General features: G+C 40.7%; 1 protein-coding gene across 1 annotated transcript; it reads left to right on the top strand.

Annotated features, from left to right (window-relative positions):
* The first annotated feature begins 358 nt into the window (after window positions 1-358).
* On the top strand, window positions 359-7,872 carry trib2 (tribbles pseudokinase 2). Its single transcript, XM_080883767.1, has 3 exons — window positions 359-1,712; window positions 3,123-3,415; window positions 5,469-7,872. Exons 1-3 carry the CDS (start codon window positions 1,443-1,445, stop codon window positions 5,941-5,943), a joined length of 1,038 nt encoding a protein of 345 aa, XP_080739893.1. The 5' UTR covers window positions 359-1,442; the 3' UTR covers window positions 5,944-7,872.
* Window positions 7,873-15,770: the final 7,898 nt, after the last annotated feature.

Below are 15,770 nucleotides of genomic sequence, written 5' to 3'. Positions count from 1 at the left end.
CTATTGTGAGAGCGGGATCTCCCTCGCTTTCCCTTGAATGACATTTCAGGAGGAAACACATTTGTAACACAGCACGTACAGTAGCTATACTCTCACTCCGGCCCCCCCTCCCCATCCAATTTACCAGCATGCGACGCATTTAGATTCCTGGGGGTGTAGCCGCACTACATGGCTCTCACATGACTTCACCGCATATTATAAGGCAGCTCGGAAGCCAATGAGCTCTCGCTGTTTAAATGACGTCAGGGGGCGGGTCGGCATGACTCTTTGTATGTGTGTGCATGTGCGCAGGTGTGCGTGTGTACAGAAGCCCCCCCCACCCCACCCTCCCGTCCTCGTCCCCTCCTCCGTCAGGCAGGCAGGCTTGCTCTCTCTGTCTGTACAGGCGCAGTGTGTACAGCTCGGCTGGCCTCCCTCCGCACTTGAATGGACTAGATTCCCAGCCACGTAAGAAGCACAGCGGCACCACGGGAGAGGATGTCCTGCTGAATCGAGGGATTGGCCTGGGAAAGTCGGCCGGCCGTCCCTTCCTTCCTTCCATCAGATTTATATCAGCAGACACTCAAGAAAGACGGCACTTTTATTCCGCAGGACCGGACCAGCAGAAAGAGAGAGGACGTCGACTCCCGCACACAAAGAGCCACAGCAGTCTTTTTTCCGGATGGGGGTTTCTCCTTATGTGATAGATGACAATCAGCGTGCATGGATATGATCCCGGGGAACAAGGCCGTGCACTGACCTGGTACTAGTTAGCCAAGGGAGCTAACTAGTTAGCTCTGCACCTGCTAGCTACTAATAGTCTAAAAAGTCAGCAGCTATAATTGGGCTGGAAAGTTGCTTTATTTGTTTCTATTTTTGCATTTCCCCCCTTGCCTGACAGCTGTGTCTTATAAATTGTTTCCGTTTTATGAAACGTGCCATACCGTTAACCGGCAAGATAAGCTAGCAAGACGAGCTGCGGGTTTACTCTTCATTCATTTTAAAAGCTAACTTTTGGCAACCTTTGTTGCAGTTTTGTTCGCACTTAACGTCAGTGAAGCTGCAGCACGTCTGTGCTAAGGGGTTTCATCCAGCTTAAGTCAGTAATTCTTAATTTTTCCTTTACCCCAGTCTCATCCAATGAATGGAAAACAAAGGGGTGCAAGTGAGCAGTAAAAAATCAGAGACCAATTTTAGTTGCATGAAATCCAGCGAGCCAGTTTTGGCTGCACAGAGTCGGTTAGATTTTGCAAAGGCAAGGTGCATTTAAATCTCTTATTTTTTTGTATTTTTTTTTTTTTAGAAAAAATTTATTATTTATTTTTTTACTTCATGCAAGCGTAACAGAAGTACTTGGACAGATTGTCTTTCTGCACAACGAAGTGTTATCCCGACAGAAGAGGATAAGAAGAACAAGGAGGAGGAAGGCCCCCGATTTTGTGGAGATATCGCACTTATTCCTCATGAACATACAGAGGTCAAATCCAATTAACATTTCACGCTATGGGAGATCGCGGCACAAAGCGCACGATTTCGAAGAATTGTCTTGTTTAAGGACTACAGAGTCTCATCAGAGTTTCAGCCCCAACCTCGGGTCTCCCAGCCCGCCGGAGACCCCGGACTCCTCGCACTGTATCTCCCGCATCGGGGACTACCTTTTGTTGGAGCCGCTGGAGGGAGACCACGTTTTCAGAGCCGCCCACCTGCACAGCGGGGACGAGCTCGTATGTAAGGTTAGTAGGCAATATGGTAACAAACCTTCCCTATTTCGCAGCATGACTTTACTCCCCCCTTATGACGTCAATCTGGGGAGAAAAAATATATTCACATATATATTTTTTTTTTACTGCACGAAATATTTTTAGGGGTGCGTTGCTTGCACGTCTAGATGAATTAAAACGACTTTATTTCGATACCTAATGTCCTCAGATGTGATGAATGTGCTATGCAGAAAAATCCTGAGCTGGCTTTTATGGGTTTCCTGTCCACCATCTCCACTTTTTAATAATTGCTTGAACTGTAAATAGAGAGCTGGCAGCAGCAGCCTAATGGAAAAAGTGAATGGAGTGAGCTGTGTGGCTTGGATTGCATGATGTAACGTTGACAAAGGAGTGAGTAACCACGCACACACTCCTCTGTGCTATTCTGGCACAGCCATGGCTTCTTTCTTTCATGGCACAGTGCTCACTCTTGGATCTGTAGTGCCAACATATCCATAGTGCACCTTTTTTCTTTTTGTTTTCTTTTTTCCACCAGGTGCTCAGTTTTTAAAGGGAAGTTGATCTGAGTAAAATGCACACATTCAAAAAAATATATAAAAAACGCTGCCCTATTAAGCTTGGATGAAACTCATGGCCTCTCCTCACCACATTTATAGCTTCTGACTTCTGTAAATTACTGATTATGAGGGCAGGTGGGTTGTCCCTGAGGCTTAAGTGGATGAATTGAGGCAATACTTGCATGCACCCTTGGACTCGTACGCCACAACATATCAAATAACCTGTGCCTTTTGACTTGAGATAATGTTTTGTCAGGGCAATAACAAATTAATGGCCTTTGGCACAAGCCTGTGTACTAACTGCTGTTTGACCCCCATCTGCTTTGTGCTGGTTTCGATACAGCGGTGATCAATTCCCTCCCCCCCTTTTTTTTCAGGATTGATTTTTCTTGTCTAGCTGGAGTCTTAGGGTGCAACTTAAGATCCCCAGACCTGTGGGGTGTATTTGTATCGACTGCAAGAGAAGCCCTCTCACCTGAACTGCATGTACTGAAAGTCAATTGGGGGTTACTATGGAAACAAAAGAGACACTGCAACCCCCAGGCTGCAGCACAATGCCATGTACTAATACAATGCTTTCAGTTTGCCTCTATTTAACCTTACTCGCTCTGCCAAAAGACCAAGTTTGGTGTCCCGGGAATGTGTTGGATTACTCATGTGTTGGTTACATTTAGTTCAATTAGAGGGCAATTTACACCTCCTTCAGTTGGATTTAATTGTGTAAATCTATGGTGGGAAAGGTTTGGTTTATAGATCTCCAACCACCAAAAGAATCTAATGATATAGCTGAAAAAAATATATACATACGATCTAATTCTCCACATTGCTAACAGTAAGCATAAATTCTTCCTTCTTCTGATTGCAGGTTTTCGATGTGGGCCGATACCAGGAGTCACTGGCGGCCTACTTCGCCCTTGGCCAGCACCAGCACATTAACCAAATCCTGGAGATTTTGCTTGGGGAGACGCGGGCCTATGTGTTCTTCGAGAGAAGCTATGGCGACATGCACTCTTTTGTCCGTACCTGCAAGAAGTTGCGAGAGGACGAAGCTGCCAGGCTCTTCTATCAGATAGCCTCGGCTGTGGCACATTGCCACGACAACGGACTGGTTCTCCGTGACCTCAAACTGAGGAAGTTTGTCTTCAAGAATGAGGACAGGTGAGTCCCATGGAAACCTTAGCATCTTTTGTGCACTTTGCAGTTTCCCTCTGTTTTTTTTTTTTTTTTGTGTATAAGATGCTATCGGTGTGTGTGTGATATTACAGCTAATACCGCAGATAGTGTAAGTTGACACTATACAAGGTGTTGTGCAGAATGAAGGAAATATGAGCCTTTTGTGTGTCGCCTGGTTATTCTTGTGCACATATACTGTAAATGTGAATGGAATCACACTTGGGGGAAGGAAATGAGTTACACAAATGTAATCGCTACTCATGCTAAGACTCAGGAAAGCTGTTGAGCTGAGAAACATGGACAGATAAGTTATCAGGGGAAGCTTTTGCATGTCAGATGATCCATTACTCTGGGCTTATGTGTGATGGAAACTTTAGAATAACACTTTTCACAGTGCGGGTTTACTGACCCCTGCTGGCAGCATATGAAAACTACAAAAAATCTAGACATCTGTTAGAGCAGCTTTTTAAGTTCTTTCTTTTTTCTTTTAAAGAATTTGAGTGGATGCCAGTTCAGACTCAACGTTTATTCTTTTCATTAGATACTGTATACAAATCCCAGCTCTAAAGCATGTCCTTAAGTACTTCTTATTTAACACCTTGAAGCCACATGCTGCACTCAGGGCCTTCAGTCTGAAAAATGTGACGTCATTCTCTGGCGCTCTCTGTGGAAAAGAGAAGTTGAGCCGCCTCACATATTTAGTACAGGTCCAGTAACCTTGAATGTCACTGGGCTCGGATGCTGAGGGCCCCTTCCACTAAATGATTCATGCCGGGTGAATTCTAAGAGTGATGTGAAGGGCAGCACCGGGTCGCATTTACTATGTGGCCCGTCAAGACTCCTCTTACAACCTTTCAGTCCTGCTGAAACGGTGAACGAGTGCAGAGAGATGAGAGAGGAGACAAAGCTGCCTTAGAGAGACCTCCTCTGGCTCTGAGGCCAAGTGTGGAACAAAACGCTGCGATGACTGCAGAGAGGAGTGGATGAGCAGACAGAAAATGATACCCGAGCAGGCTTCTGCAGCATTCGTTGGCTTCTTGACCCGAATTTGTCATGCTGCCGTTAACCCTTGACCAAACGGCGGCATCAGTCAAACGCTGGCCTCGAGTAGAATCATGTAGCTATTAAACAAGGCTCGTTTGTTTCTTTCTTCTCTACCGCGCCTCAAGATATTTCATCATGAGCGCCGCCTCTGACTCAGCTGAAATGCACAATGTGTGCCAATATTAAATTCGGCTCCGTTTTAGTAGTTTGCCTTCCTAGGTCCTCTTAGCTCTAATTGCAGGTTTGCACATCCTCCAAATGAGCTGTTATCCAGGCAGTGGTGTGCTGTGTTTAAAATTCACACAGCTCTTTATATTGCAGGGGAACAATGGGTATTTTGCTCAAGGAAACAATAGAATGTTCCTCGTTTTAAAACCTAAAATCGTTCTGCCACGTATTAATGAAAGGAAACGGCCTCATGTGAAAGTCAAACGTAGCAATAAATACATCCTTCTCTTCGATCACAGTCTCGTTGCTTGGTGCATCATATCGTATTGTCTTTACCTGCTTCTGCTGGCTGACTATTCATGTATGGGGGCTTTTTGTTTTCGGTGCTTGAACTTACACAGATTCTTCAGTGATAAAGCTTCTCAACAATTAGTCGCTATTATGAATACCCAGGGGCATTGTAGCAACTGTTGCAGGGTTTAGAGCAAAAAGTGCAAATAGATGCTTTGATGAGTAGGAGGGGGAGGGGGGGGGGGGGGGGGGGGAGAGATTTTACTTTTCTGATCAGTTACCCATAATTATGTTTCTTCTGGAAAATCTGTTTGTATAATGCCACTTTTTATATATTGAAAAGAAATGTCAGACGTAAGCTGAAAGAATTATGCGATCTACTTCCATTGACATCCAAAAGTGATGGATTTAAAGTACTTTACGTTGCCTGTCAGAATAAATTACCCACTTGATGGTTTTCTTCTGATTGCTCAAATTCTTTCTATATCATCCACATTTATAAGGAGCTCAATGAGTTTTGTTTGTGTGTCTGCAGAAGCCTTGTGAAGCTGGAGAGCCTCGAGGACACGTACATCCTGAATGGGCACGATGATTCCCTGTCAGATAAACATGGCTGCCCCGCCTACGTCAGCCCCGAGATCCTCAATGCCAGCGGCAGCTACTCGGGGAAGGCAGCTGACGTCTGGAGCCTGGGCGTCATGCTTTATACCATCCTCGTGGGGCGCTACCCTTTCCACGATGTCGAACCCGGCTCGCTGTTCAGCAAAATCCGCAGGGGCCACTTCAACATCCCAGAAACGCTGACGCCCAAGGCCAAGTGCCTGATCCGCTCCATCCTCCGTCGGGAGCCGGCGGAGCGCCTCACCTCTCGGGAGATTCTGGAGCACCCGTGGTTTGCCTCATCCGGGGCGCTAGGGGGCACTGCAGTGCACAGCAGAGGGGAAAGGGAGCAGGAGCAGATGGTGCCTGAGGTGAACATGGAACAGGAGCTGGAGCAGTTCTTCAGCTGAGCAAACACCAAGCACAAACGGACGACTCCGCCACGGTTGGCTCGCCAAGCTCGCAGCAGAGCCAAAAAAATAAACAGTAGAGTAGAAGTAAATAGGTGAATTTGTCACTCATAAAAAAAGGTGTTTCCATTGTGTTTCCTTTGCCACCATTTCATGGAAAACCTTGAGTCTGGCATGACAAATGGCATCTATACATCATCTGGCGATGCACGTCCCAATCGGGGATGTTGCTACCAGATATGCAAGTTGCAAACAATGTAGCAAATGTTCTTTTTTTTCCCAGATCTGTTTTGTTTTAAATGTGGTGCTCATAGAAGTAGACACATTCACCTTTTTTTTCCCCTTTTTTTGACACTATGGAAAGCATGAAGGGACATACAGACAAGGAATCCGAGGAGAACAATCCTAAAGGAACTGACAGACTCGTAACACCCCAGCTCTTTTTATTGGTTTTCTTTAGTTTGATGTCATAGCTTTAGGTGGTCATAGTTCTGACCCAGGAGCATTGTTTAAACGGAGCAGGCGTTTTCTTGTGGTTGTCATCATAATCGACATGGCTGACCTCGCCCTTGTCTCATGGTTTTAAGTTTTATGTCGTGTGTCCATGTCTCGTTTGTCTGTTTTATATTGTTGAAGATTCTGACAGTCACTAAACTCCTCAATGGCCTTGTCTTTTGTTATGTTTCCGCCTCCTCCTGTCTCTTACCACACTTTTGTTTTTCCACATTACTTTTGTAAAGCATTTTTGTTTTTTAAAAAGCTATTCCAGTCTATTGTTACTGCTGCTTTATTGTCACTCTGTACACCTCAATCTTAATCTATTTTCATAGTCAGCCTCCCCACTCGGTATCATGCACTTGATGTATTAGGTGAAAGGATGATTCCACCTCTAAAATTAGCTTACTTTTTTTTTTTAAATATATATAATTTAATTCCATTCTTCAGTTGTAGGAACAAGAACATAACATTTATTTAAATTGTAACAGCTATATATATATATATATATATATATATATATATATATATATATATATATATATATATATATATATATATATAAAACTACATTGCAGGGTTTTTCTTTATCCAGAGATTCCTTTTTCATGTATGATATAGGCAATATCTTGACACAGGACAGGCGCCAACAGAGAAAAAACAAACAAAAAAAAGGTCTGTCTGAAGTTTTAGAATACACATTATCTTCTGTGCCAGTATTCCTGTACCCCCGACAGCCTCATGCCACCCAGTCTCCCTCACTTCTTTTTAAGAAAATTGATATGAGATATTCAGTGATAGTATTGCTATGACATGCTCACTCCAGAACCTCATGTTAGGTTGTTTTTATTTTTTTTTATTTTGTTTTTTTGTTTTTCTACTCCCTGCTTAGGTTCTGTGAAACGGTCATGCTCGAAAATGGGTACCAGTGGACACGTTTTGTCGTATCTCAATGTTACTTGAATTTGTGTTTTCCTTAACTAGACATTGGCATGTGCTCCATGAATGCTATAGCCTGCCTAGCAAAGGGTGGGAGGTCGGGGTGGGGTTAGGAGGGTGCTCGTTTTTCTTTTTCTTTTCTTTTTTTTTTTTTTTAAGAAAAGTTTAAAAACAGGAAAAATTCTCAGTTTGCTGCTTTTCTGAGTTGTTTTTGGATTTAAACAGTAAAACAGCTATTGCTTTCATCGTTTTTGTAGACTGAGCTACCTTTATTTAAGCTGGTGCTGATTTGGTGCTAATGTTTAGTCCTTTTTTTTGTTTCATGGATGGGGATGGTGCATGGTGGGATATCTGCCTCAGATGTTCTGATTGTATCGTAACAGATTCTGGTGTTTTGTCCAAATTTATTCAGTAAAATAAATTGTGAACTACTACTGGATTTTGTTTTGGGGTTTTTTTTTTTCTTTCTTTCTTTTTGTTTTTTTTCCTGTACATACAAAATAAAAGCTCTTCAGCACAACGTGCAGAATCACACATCATTACACACTTAACATTTGTAATGTTGTAATGGCTACATTTAATAAAAACACACACAGACACACCATTTCATCTTTACATTGTAAGGTAAAGACACTACAATAATACAGAGAGATCCCCAACAATCATGTGATCCCCTTTGGGCAAGCATTTTGGCGACAGGAAAGGGAAAACTCCCTTTTAACAGGAAGAAATCTTGGCACAGGGAGGGGTGGGCGTCTGGTGCAGCCGGTTGTGAGGGGAGGAAGACACGCTGTGGAGTGCCAGGGGTCAATAATAACTAATGATTAAATACAGAGTGGACACATACTTTGCAAAAGTCTTTAGCCACCCTTTGAAATCATTACAATGGTGAATTTTCACAATAAATGTGGAGAAATTTTCAAGTAATAATTATATTACTCTACTATCTACTATTGGATATCATTGTCATGCAGTGGGGGTATCCCAAATCATCTCAAGAACACAGTTGTGACTTTGAGGACAGAAGACCCCACCCACTTGCTTTTCCTGGCTTTAAAAAAAGAAGGAATAAAAGGAGCATAAACTTCCTCGCCCTTAGACAAATCCAGTCGAGTCCTGGAATAAAAATGTGGAATTGGAATTTAGACTACCAGCTAAGTGATAGTTATTTCTCAACAACCAAGTAACTGTGATGTAGATATTTGCAGCCTATTTCTGTATTTAAAACAAACAAACAAAAAAACCCAGTGCTCTTCTGGCCAGCATGCCCCAACAAAAGCACTTCCCCATTCCTAATGAGACTGCAATCACTGTCAGAACTTGAATGGATTGCAAATGAGTGAGGACTGCTCTGTCAGCTCCACTTCATCTAAATGATCGCACACATGAGACTCTAGAAGAATGCTCTTCAGTCAAATCATTTTCCTGGTGTCTCTCTCTCTTGAGAGACTCCTGCCTACAGTCCTTTCTGCTGTTCTGTGTGACAACATTGTAGTTCTGCAATTGTAGCCGACCTGCTGACCCCATCCTGTGTTTGAATCGCTCCGAGGAAGAGAATCACTTCAGATTTCATTTGTTCATGCAGTGCTTTGACAGTACTTTCATCTGTGTGTGTGTGTGTGTGTGCTCAAGAGCACTTCCACCTATCGTGTTCATTCATGGTAACCCTGTTTACGGTTGAATTATCTAATGTGATAACCCAAATTCTCAAGAACAAATTCAAGTTCTTAGGTTTAGATTGACACTGTAAAGCCATGTGTCATTGCTCAACAACACCTGCTAGTGCACTGTGTTTCATACACAGCAACACAAGCCTCCTGATCTCTTTGGGCTAACATAGCGAGATGATTTTAATTTAACAAATGAGGATCTGTGGTGGGCTTTGTTGGTTTCTTTGTTTATTAAATGTGAAACATGAAAGCTTATGAGCAGAGTACACCTGAAAACTTGTTATCAAGCAGATAAAAGAATTCAATACAGTCAACTGCCTTCATAGGAGAAAATGAATGCTGGCCTGCCCTCTAGTGGTAATAATGACACTTGACATTTTTATGTCAAGTATTGCAACACTTAACATAAAAATGAGTTTATATAGAGATATGTTTCACTGAGACACAATGTTCTGTTTTTAAACTTAGTATTTAATTATTCCTTATAATAACATGTGTGTATAATTTCCCTAATAGGGGATCTTACAAAGAGGTAATGAACTTTAATTTGTATCACTATTAGCCAATAACTATTAACTAATTTATGATACTAAACTATTTGCTAATGCTTTATAGTTAAACTGAAAACAAGTTGGGCTGCATTTATTTTTTTCTTCTTGCTACACATGTGCATTCTCTTATTATATTCATCATAAAGGTGTCTACAAATGACCTTTAACCTCACAGGAAAAGGTTGTCCCATTTAAAAATAGACACTTTAAAATGAAAATGCACCAAAAGTAAAGACATCTCTCTCCTTTCAACTTAGACAGCTGTTTGTATCCATCCTAACGTCACTGCGATCTTGTTACATCGGTAGCCATCAGTTGGCAAAAAATGTAGCTGTGTCTGTTTTACAGGCAAGTACGTTTCGGGTTAACATGATTTGAGCTAGCCAAGCCGAGAAGGCGGCAGTCCCCCCACCCCCCGATGTTTGCGCATGCGCATTGTGGATAAATCTTAGCCTTCCACTGGTAGGAGACCAGTGTGCGAAGCAGGCTACCACTTGCTTTGCTTTTACAGGTCTGAGATCAGTTATCACACAGCTAGCATTAGCAAGTAAAAAAGCTTCGGTGATTTAGCATCCTAAGAGTTTCCTCTTGCTAACCACCTTGGTCAACATGTGTGATGTAGAGAAGATGGAGTTTGAAGAAGTTGTTAATAACTCAGTACCCGAGCAAGGAAAGCTGTGACCATGATGGAGAGGGCACCGCAGCTTTAATAAAACAGGCAAGTTGACCCAGGTGCTGGCTCACCAGCACTTTCAGATTAGCATCTACGAGAATGTTTGAATGTACTATGTTTAATCAGCTGCTTTACTAATGCTCCACCATCGATTTCTTTAATCCCCTCATAGATATTAACAATTAACCATGTCACACACTACTCAAGCCTTTTCATTTAGCTAATTTTTCTTTTTTGTCATGAATAAATTGTAATACATTGTACTTTTTTAAAAGGACATAAAATATAATATAATGTATTTAAAATGAACTCGACCTTAAACATATGCAATATTAATCAGTTTAACATTAAATTGACATTTTTCTGCAGAATATTTTTTTACTTTTTAAAATGTATGCACATTTTTCCAGTTTGTGTACTGGGGGTTTTCCTGGAGTTGTACCACTCTCTTTCCTGAAGGAATGGTTTGAAAAGTTTCTCCACCACTTGTCATTGCCAGCTAATATTGCGGAATTTTTGTTACTATGTTAGATATTTATTTAACTATAGAAGTAGTAATATTTTACAATTCTTCAGCCAGGAAGGAGTCCAGAAAGGTGAAGGCGTCCATATGAGAGTGCAGACAGGCAGCACAAATGGTATGTTTTAATCTGATCCAGTTTATCTTGTTAAATTGCTAATTAGTGAAGGAAGATTTTTTTTGTTTGTATTTTAAGTAATATTTACATCCACAGACCTGATGTTTAAAAGGACTATATGTTAATGATTTCTGCAGTACCTTAATATTTGCCATTGACTTCTGCTGCAGATTTGGTAGAACATGAGAAGCTAGACTTCATTACACTTTATCAGTGGCTTAAAAGCTAAATCAATTTTTTACAACCTGACAATACAAACACTCATGTAAACCTTACCTGCCAATGAAATGTTCATTTATTTGAAAATTTGTGCTTCCAAGTCTTAAGACGTTTCGCAAACGCAAAAACATTTGTAGAGCACATATTACAGCAGGAGAGTATATCAAAAAACCTGCCATGTTATGATGTAAGCTTGAAAATAATGTGAATCTAAACATTTAAAAATATAATTCATAGCAAATAACATGTAAGGATAACAATTTAGGGGTAAAAAAAAAAAGCTGCCACGTATAGTTTAGCAATCAAAACTAAGTTTGTCATACAATTTTTCCAAAAGGACAGAGGTGAGTTGTGATCTGTCAGAACAGTGTTCAGGTGTCATTCAGGCAGTTCCAGCTACTCCTCACACAGCTGTGTCTGTTTTCAAAAAAGCTAGCAAAGCATACATCCAAACACACTGAAATTAGTTAAACACTATAGCTTATTAAAATAGTAAAAAGTCAAAATATCAAATTTTGGAAGTAAGGATACGTTTAAACTGAAAAATATGTTTCCAAAAAATATGGCAGAAAACCTTTTCCTCAAATAAACACTTAAAATCATTGCATTGTTTACTTACCAAACAGCAATATGATGGCAAAAAATCTGTTGTTCTATGCAATGAGAGACTTTTGATACATTGTGGCCATTCTAAAGTTTCTAAGAAGCTTTCAAATGTTTTGCAAGAACTACACGAGTAGTATCTAAAACGCAATCAGGCAGGCAAAATCTATCAGAACAATCAAAAGATCAATCTCTTCCTCACAGAGAGACAGAAAAAGCAACTTAATCAGAGCCACAGAACTTGCTAAATAAAGAACTCGAATCACCAAAACACTACTGTTCAACAGCGACCTCCAAACCACTTCACAGGAGGCGAAACAAAGCTTAATGCTTGGTTGTGGACTACACAACCTATCATTTGACAGTGAAAGTCTTATATACTCATAAATCCAAGTTTGAGATTAGTGGCAACAGAAGGGCGTATGTAAGAGGACACAGGAGAGAAAATGATACCTCAAACTAGCTGTGAAACATGGCAGTGGGGATAATGGGGTCTGAGGTTGTGTGGCCGTGAACACCTGCAACAAATCAGCTGCACCCTCAGCAAGGAGAAGCAATGCTCTGTTCTTCAGAGGCATGCTTCTCTGTGGAGAAGGATTCGCAGATTATGACCTCAAGCACACACGCTGCATGCCTTTTATGTGAAATCTCGCTCAAACTATCAAATTTTTTTTCATAAAGACTTGAAGGAATGGTTACTGTGCAACTGATAATGTGAGGACATTGTGTGTTTTCTAAGCTATGTTTGACAGTCTAGCGCCGTGATCGTAGGCTTTCATCTGATTTAATTCATGCAGTTTCAATGTGTATGCTATGCAATTAGGAATGTGACTAATTAGAGATCTTCAACAGAGGCCATGAACGGGCAATAGCTGCTTTGCCGTATAAACACCATGGAAAGTGTTGCCGTTTCTATTTTGAACATAAGTAGGTACATAAACATAGAAAACTCTACTTAGAAAAGACATTACTGGTTGCAAAGATAAAGATTTTATAGGCTGGTGGAGGCCAAGAGCAGAATTACAGACAGCCACATTTCTACCGCTCCGTGCTTGTATCGCCTGTGACAGCAATGATTCATCTCATGTTTACACTATTCATTCAGTATTGTGCATTTCCACAATCTGTCAAGCTGTTGACATTCACAAACCATTTCATGACTTAGAAAAAAACACACAAAAATGTTCTCAGACTCCAGCTCTGTTTGGGCTAAATAATTGACGTGTGTTTGCAGCTTATTGTAACACCAAGACAATGCCTTAGCTATTTAGTTAAGGGGGAGAAATCCATTCAAGTGTTTGCTTTATTTGTCCTTTTAACAAGTTTAATGTGTTTGCCTAATGTCCTCGGCTTTCTCTCAAAAAGCCAGAGCGACATACACTCTGGAGGAGTTCTGTTAGCAGTTAATGGAAGATTAACTCCATGGACAAACATATTCAGATGAGTTACTGTAATGCTGCTGGTTCCAATGCATGTGCAGTGACCCGCTGGCCCGGAAAATCCTTCTGCCACAGTAATCTTCTTTTCCAATCCAATCTCTATGGAGCTTAATATCAGCATGAGATAACAGATTTAGGCTGGAAGTGCTAGGGGGATTTTTTTTAAATGATGAATAGAAAATATTAATAATACTATCACGCTACAGTGGGGAAAAAGAAAGACCCAAGAGTCTAAAAGCTAGGCAGAAAAACCGAAACATTTAAGAGCATTACCTTTTATTCTTTACTATTCTACTATACATTAAGGGATGTGACATATGAATGTGTTGAATAAGCAGACTCGTAATGTACTGTAAGACATGCCCTTTCTAAATCAGTACTGGGAGCACGATTTAGCCGTATTATACTGTTATATTACCGTAATCACAATACTCAAAATAGGAGCTTTGCAGTGTAATACTGTAAGCTATTTGGTTGACATTATGCTGCTTTTATGGGGCTCCTACTGCAACCTCCACAAACACTTCATTACAGTAAAGTCTAACTGTATTTACTCACCCATGAACCTTGACTTCGATTTTCCCAAACTATGACAAGACATCAGCTTTGTTACAACTCTCTGCACCACATAGCAAGCTAATAGGAATTCTGTTGTATTCACTGTTTCAACAAAGGCCCTAAAGATGAACACCAGACAGAGCTGAGTATATGCTACAGGAGCCTCAGTCATGCTAGCCTGTTGCTAGCCAAACCTTAACATTATTCTTGGTAACACACAGGAGGTTACGCCACATATCCACAACAATCAGTCTGATGAAAAATATGTATATATTTACTGTCACAACACAAGTGAATACATTTCCAAAACAATTTGTGTTATAGTAAAAATACAGTTGAATACTGTATTTTTACAGCAATTTGTCATAGTGAGCTCTACCATACATGATGTAGTTACTTAAAACAAGGTCTTTATTCAGTCTTTCACAAATAATTTATTGATTTAAAAGCTATTTTTAAGGGGATTCCCCTTAGCCTCCAATGTCTGTTCTTAAGTTTGTGTTTCCTGGACTACACCCAAGTAACAATCGTTATGGAAATTATTACAGCCGTGTCATTATGATTCCCAAGAAACAAGGGGAGGAGCAATGCTTCCGTGATCATAAAACAGCTCAGAAGCAAAGAATTAGTTCTAACTGTACAGCACTTACTCCTCAGTTACTCCTCAGCTCCTCAGCAGGACGATAAGTATTCTGCAATTCAATTAACTCAGCCTGAGATCAGTTTCGATTTTATGTAACTCAGGGGAACAACATCACTGCCTCAGAGTGCTGAAAGTTTTTCTGTGTTCCACCAAGCTGCTCCAATTAAGGTTAATGGCACGGTTGTGTAACGATGCAGCAACAACAAGGCCCTTTTCAAACGCCGTCGCTGTTGTGTCTGGGCTTTGGCAGAACGCAGGCACCTCCCAGTGGAGCCAGTAGGCTATAAAGGTGCCTCAATGAGCCGGTCCCCAGGCGCAGCATAGTGCACATGGGTACCCTTGGGTGTTCTGGCAGCAGAGTTTTGTGGCAGAGCACCAAAGAAAATAGACAGACAACAGATGGCCTCTGTTGTCTTTCACCAAGCCACGAGGCTTCTGCTGGCTGTGGGGTAACAAAACCCACTGAGCTACCGAGACACAGAGAAGCCTGCAATTCAATCAGGTGGAAATGTGAGTCATATAGAGCTTGATATAGCCGTACTTCTTGTATCTGTATTCTTTTTTCCTCAGGATTTTAGAGCTTTATTGACAACTTAACTTAAAGCAGTATTGGATTTTATTTAATGGTATGTCACTTACTGAATTCAAACAAAAAATCATGGGGATATTTTGTGAAGGTATAAAATCTACATAGGCAGTCTACATGAACAAACTTTAAAAAACTAATTATGCCCTTTTTTGTTTTTAGAATTTAATGAAGCACATTAAATATAATAGCTTTCAACACTAGATGGTGCTCACATTTAAGTTTCACATGATTTTCTGCACTTGGCAATTAAAATGAGACACTGCATTGAAGCATTGTTAGAAGTTTAGAGTAGGAAAAGTATAACTGCTGTACCAATTTAATGTAATGACTGCTAAAAGTTCATTCCCAGCTAAAACTAGGCTTTTCCACATTATGTGCATTGTCTGTTCCTTCTGAAGAAAGATTAAAAATGAATTACATTTTATGTGATTATATAATATTAATAACAAATAAAAAATGTAATCAGCAGTATTCAAAGTTAAGGAATTAAAAAGGAAACCGAAAGTTAATATTTATTAAGAGTTTCAATTTAAAATGTTGAATGTTGCTAAATTTGAGTGGAGGATTCTTTCATCTTTTCTTATTAAAATTAAAAAATGTATCTAATGCAGATGGCCCCGCCCCTCCCTGAGCCTGGTTCTGCTGGAGGTTTCTTCCTGTTAAAAGGGAGTTTTTCCTTCCCACTGTCGCCAACGTGCTTGCTCATAGGGGGTCATATGATTGTTGGGGTTTTTTTTCGTCTGTATGTATTATTGTAGGGTCTACCTTACAATATAAAGCGCCTTGAGGCAAATGTTGTCGTGATTTGGT

This window comes from Rhamphochromis sp. 'chilingali', assembly GCF_963969265.1.
Source record: "Rhamphochromis sp. 'chilingali' genome assembly, chromosome: 5".
NCBI lineage: Eukaryota > Metazoa > Chordata > Actinopteri > Cichliformes > Cichlidae > Rhamphochromis > Rhamphochromis sp. 'chilingali'.
Note: the sequence above shows the minus strand (reverse complement) of the source record. Positions and strands in the feature narration are given on the sequence as shown.

What these genes read in the sequence shown, in the direction of transcription:
- trib2 (XM_080883767.1), top strand. Translation starts at nt 1,443, where the DNA reads ATGAACATACAGAGGTCAAATCCAATTAACATTTCACGCTATGGGAGA. An exon ending in GGGACGAGCTCGTATGTAAG is followed by an intron (nt 1,713 to 3,122) that starts GTTAGTAGGCAA and finishes TTCTGATTGCAG; the next exon opens with GTTTTCGATGTGGGCCGATA. An exon ending in GTCTTCAAGAATGAGGACAG is followed by an intron (nt 3,416 to 5,468) that starts GTGAGTCCCATG and finishes GTGTGTCTGCAG; the next exon opens with AAGCCTTGTGAAGCTGGAGA.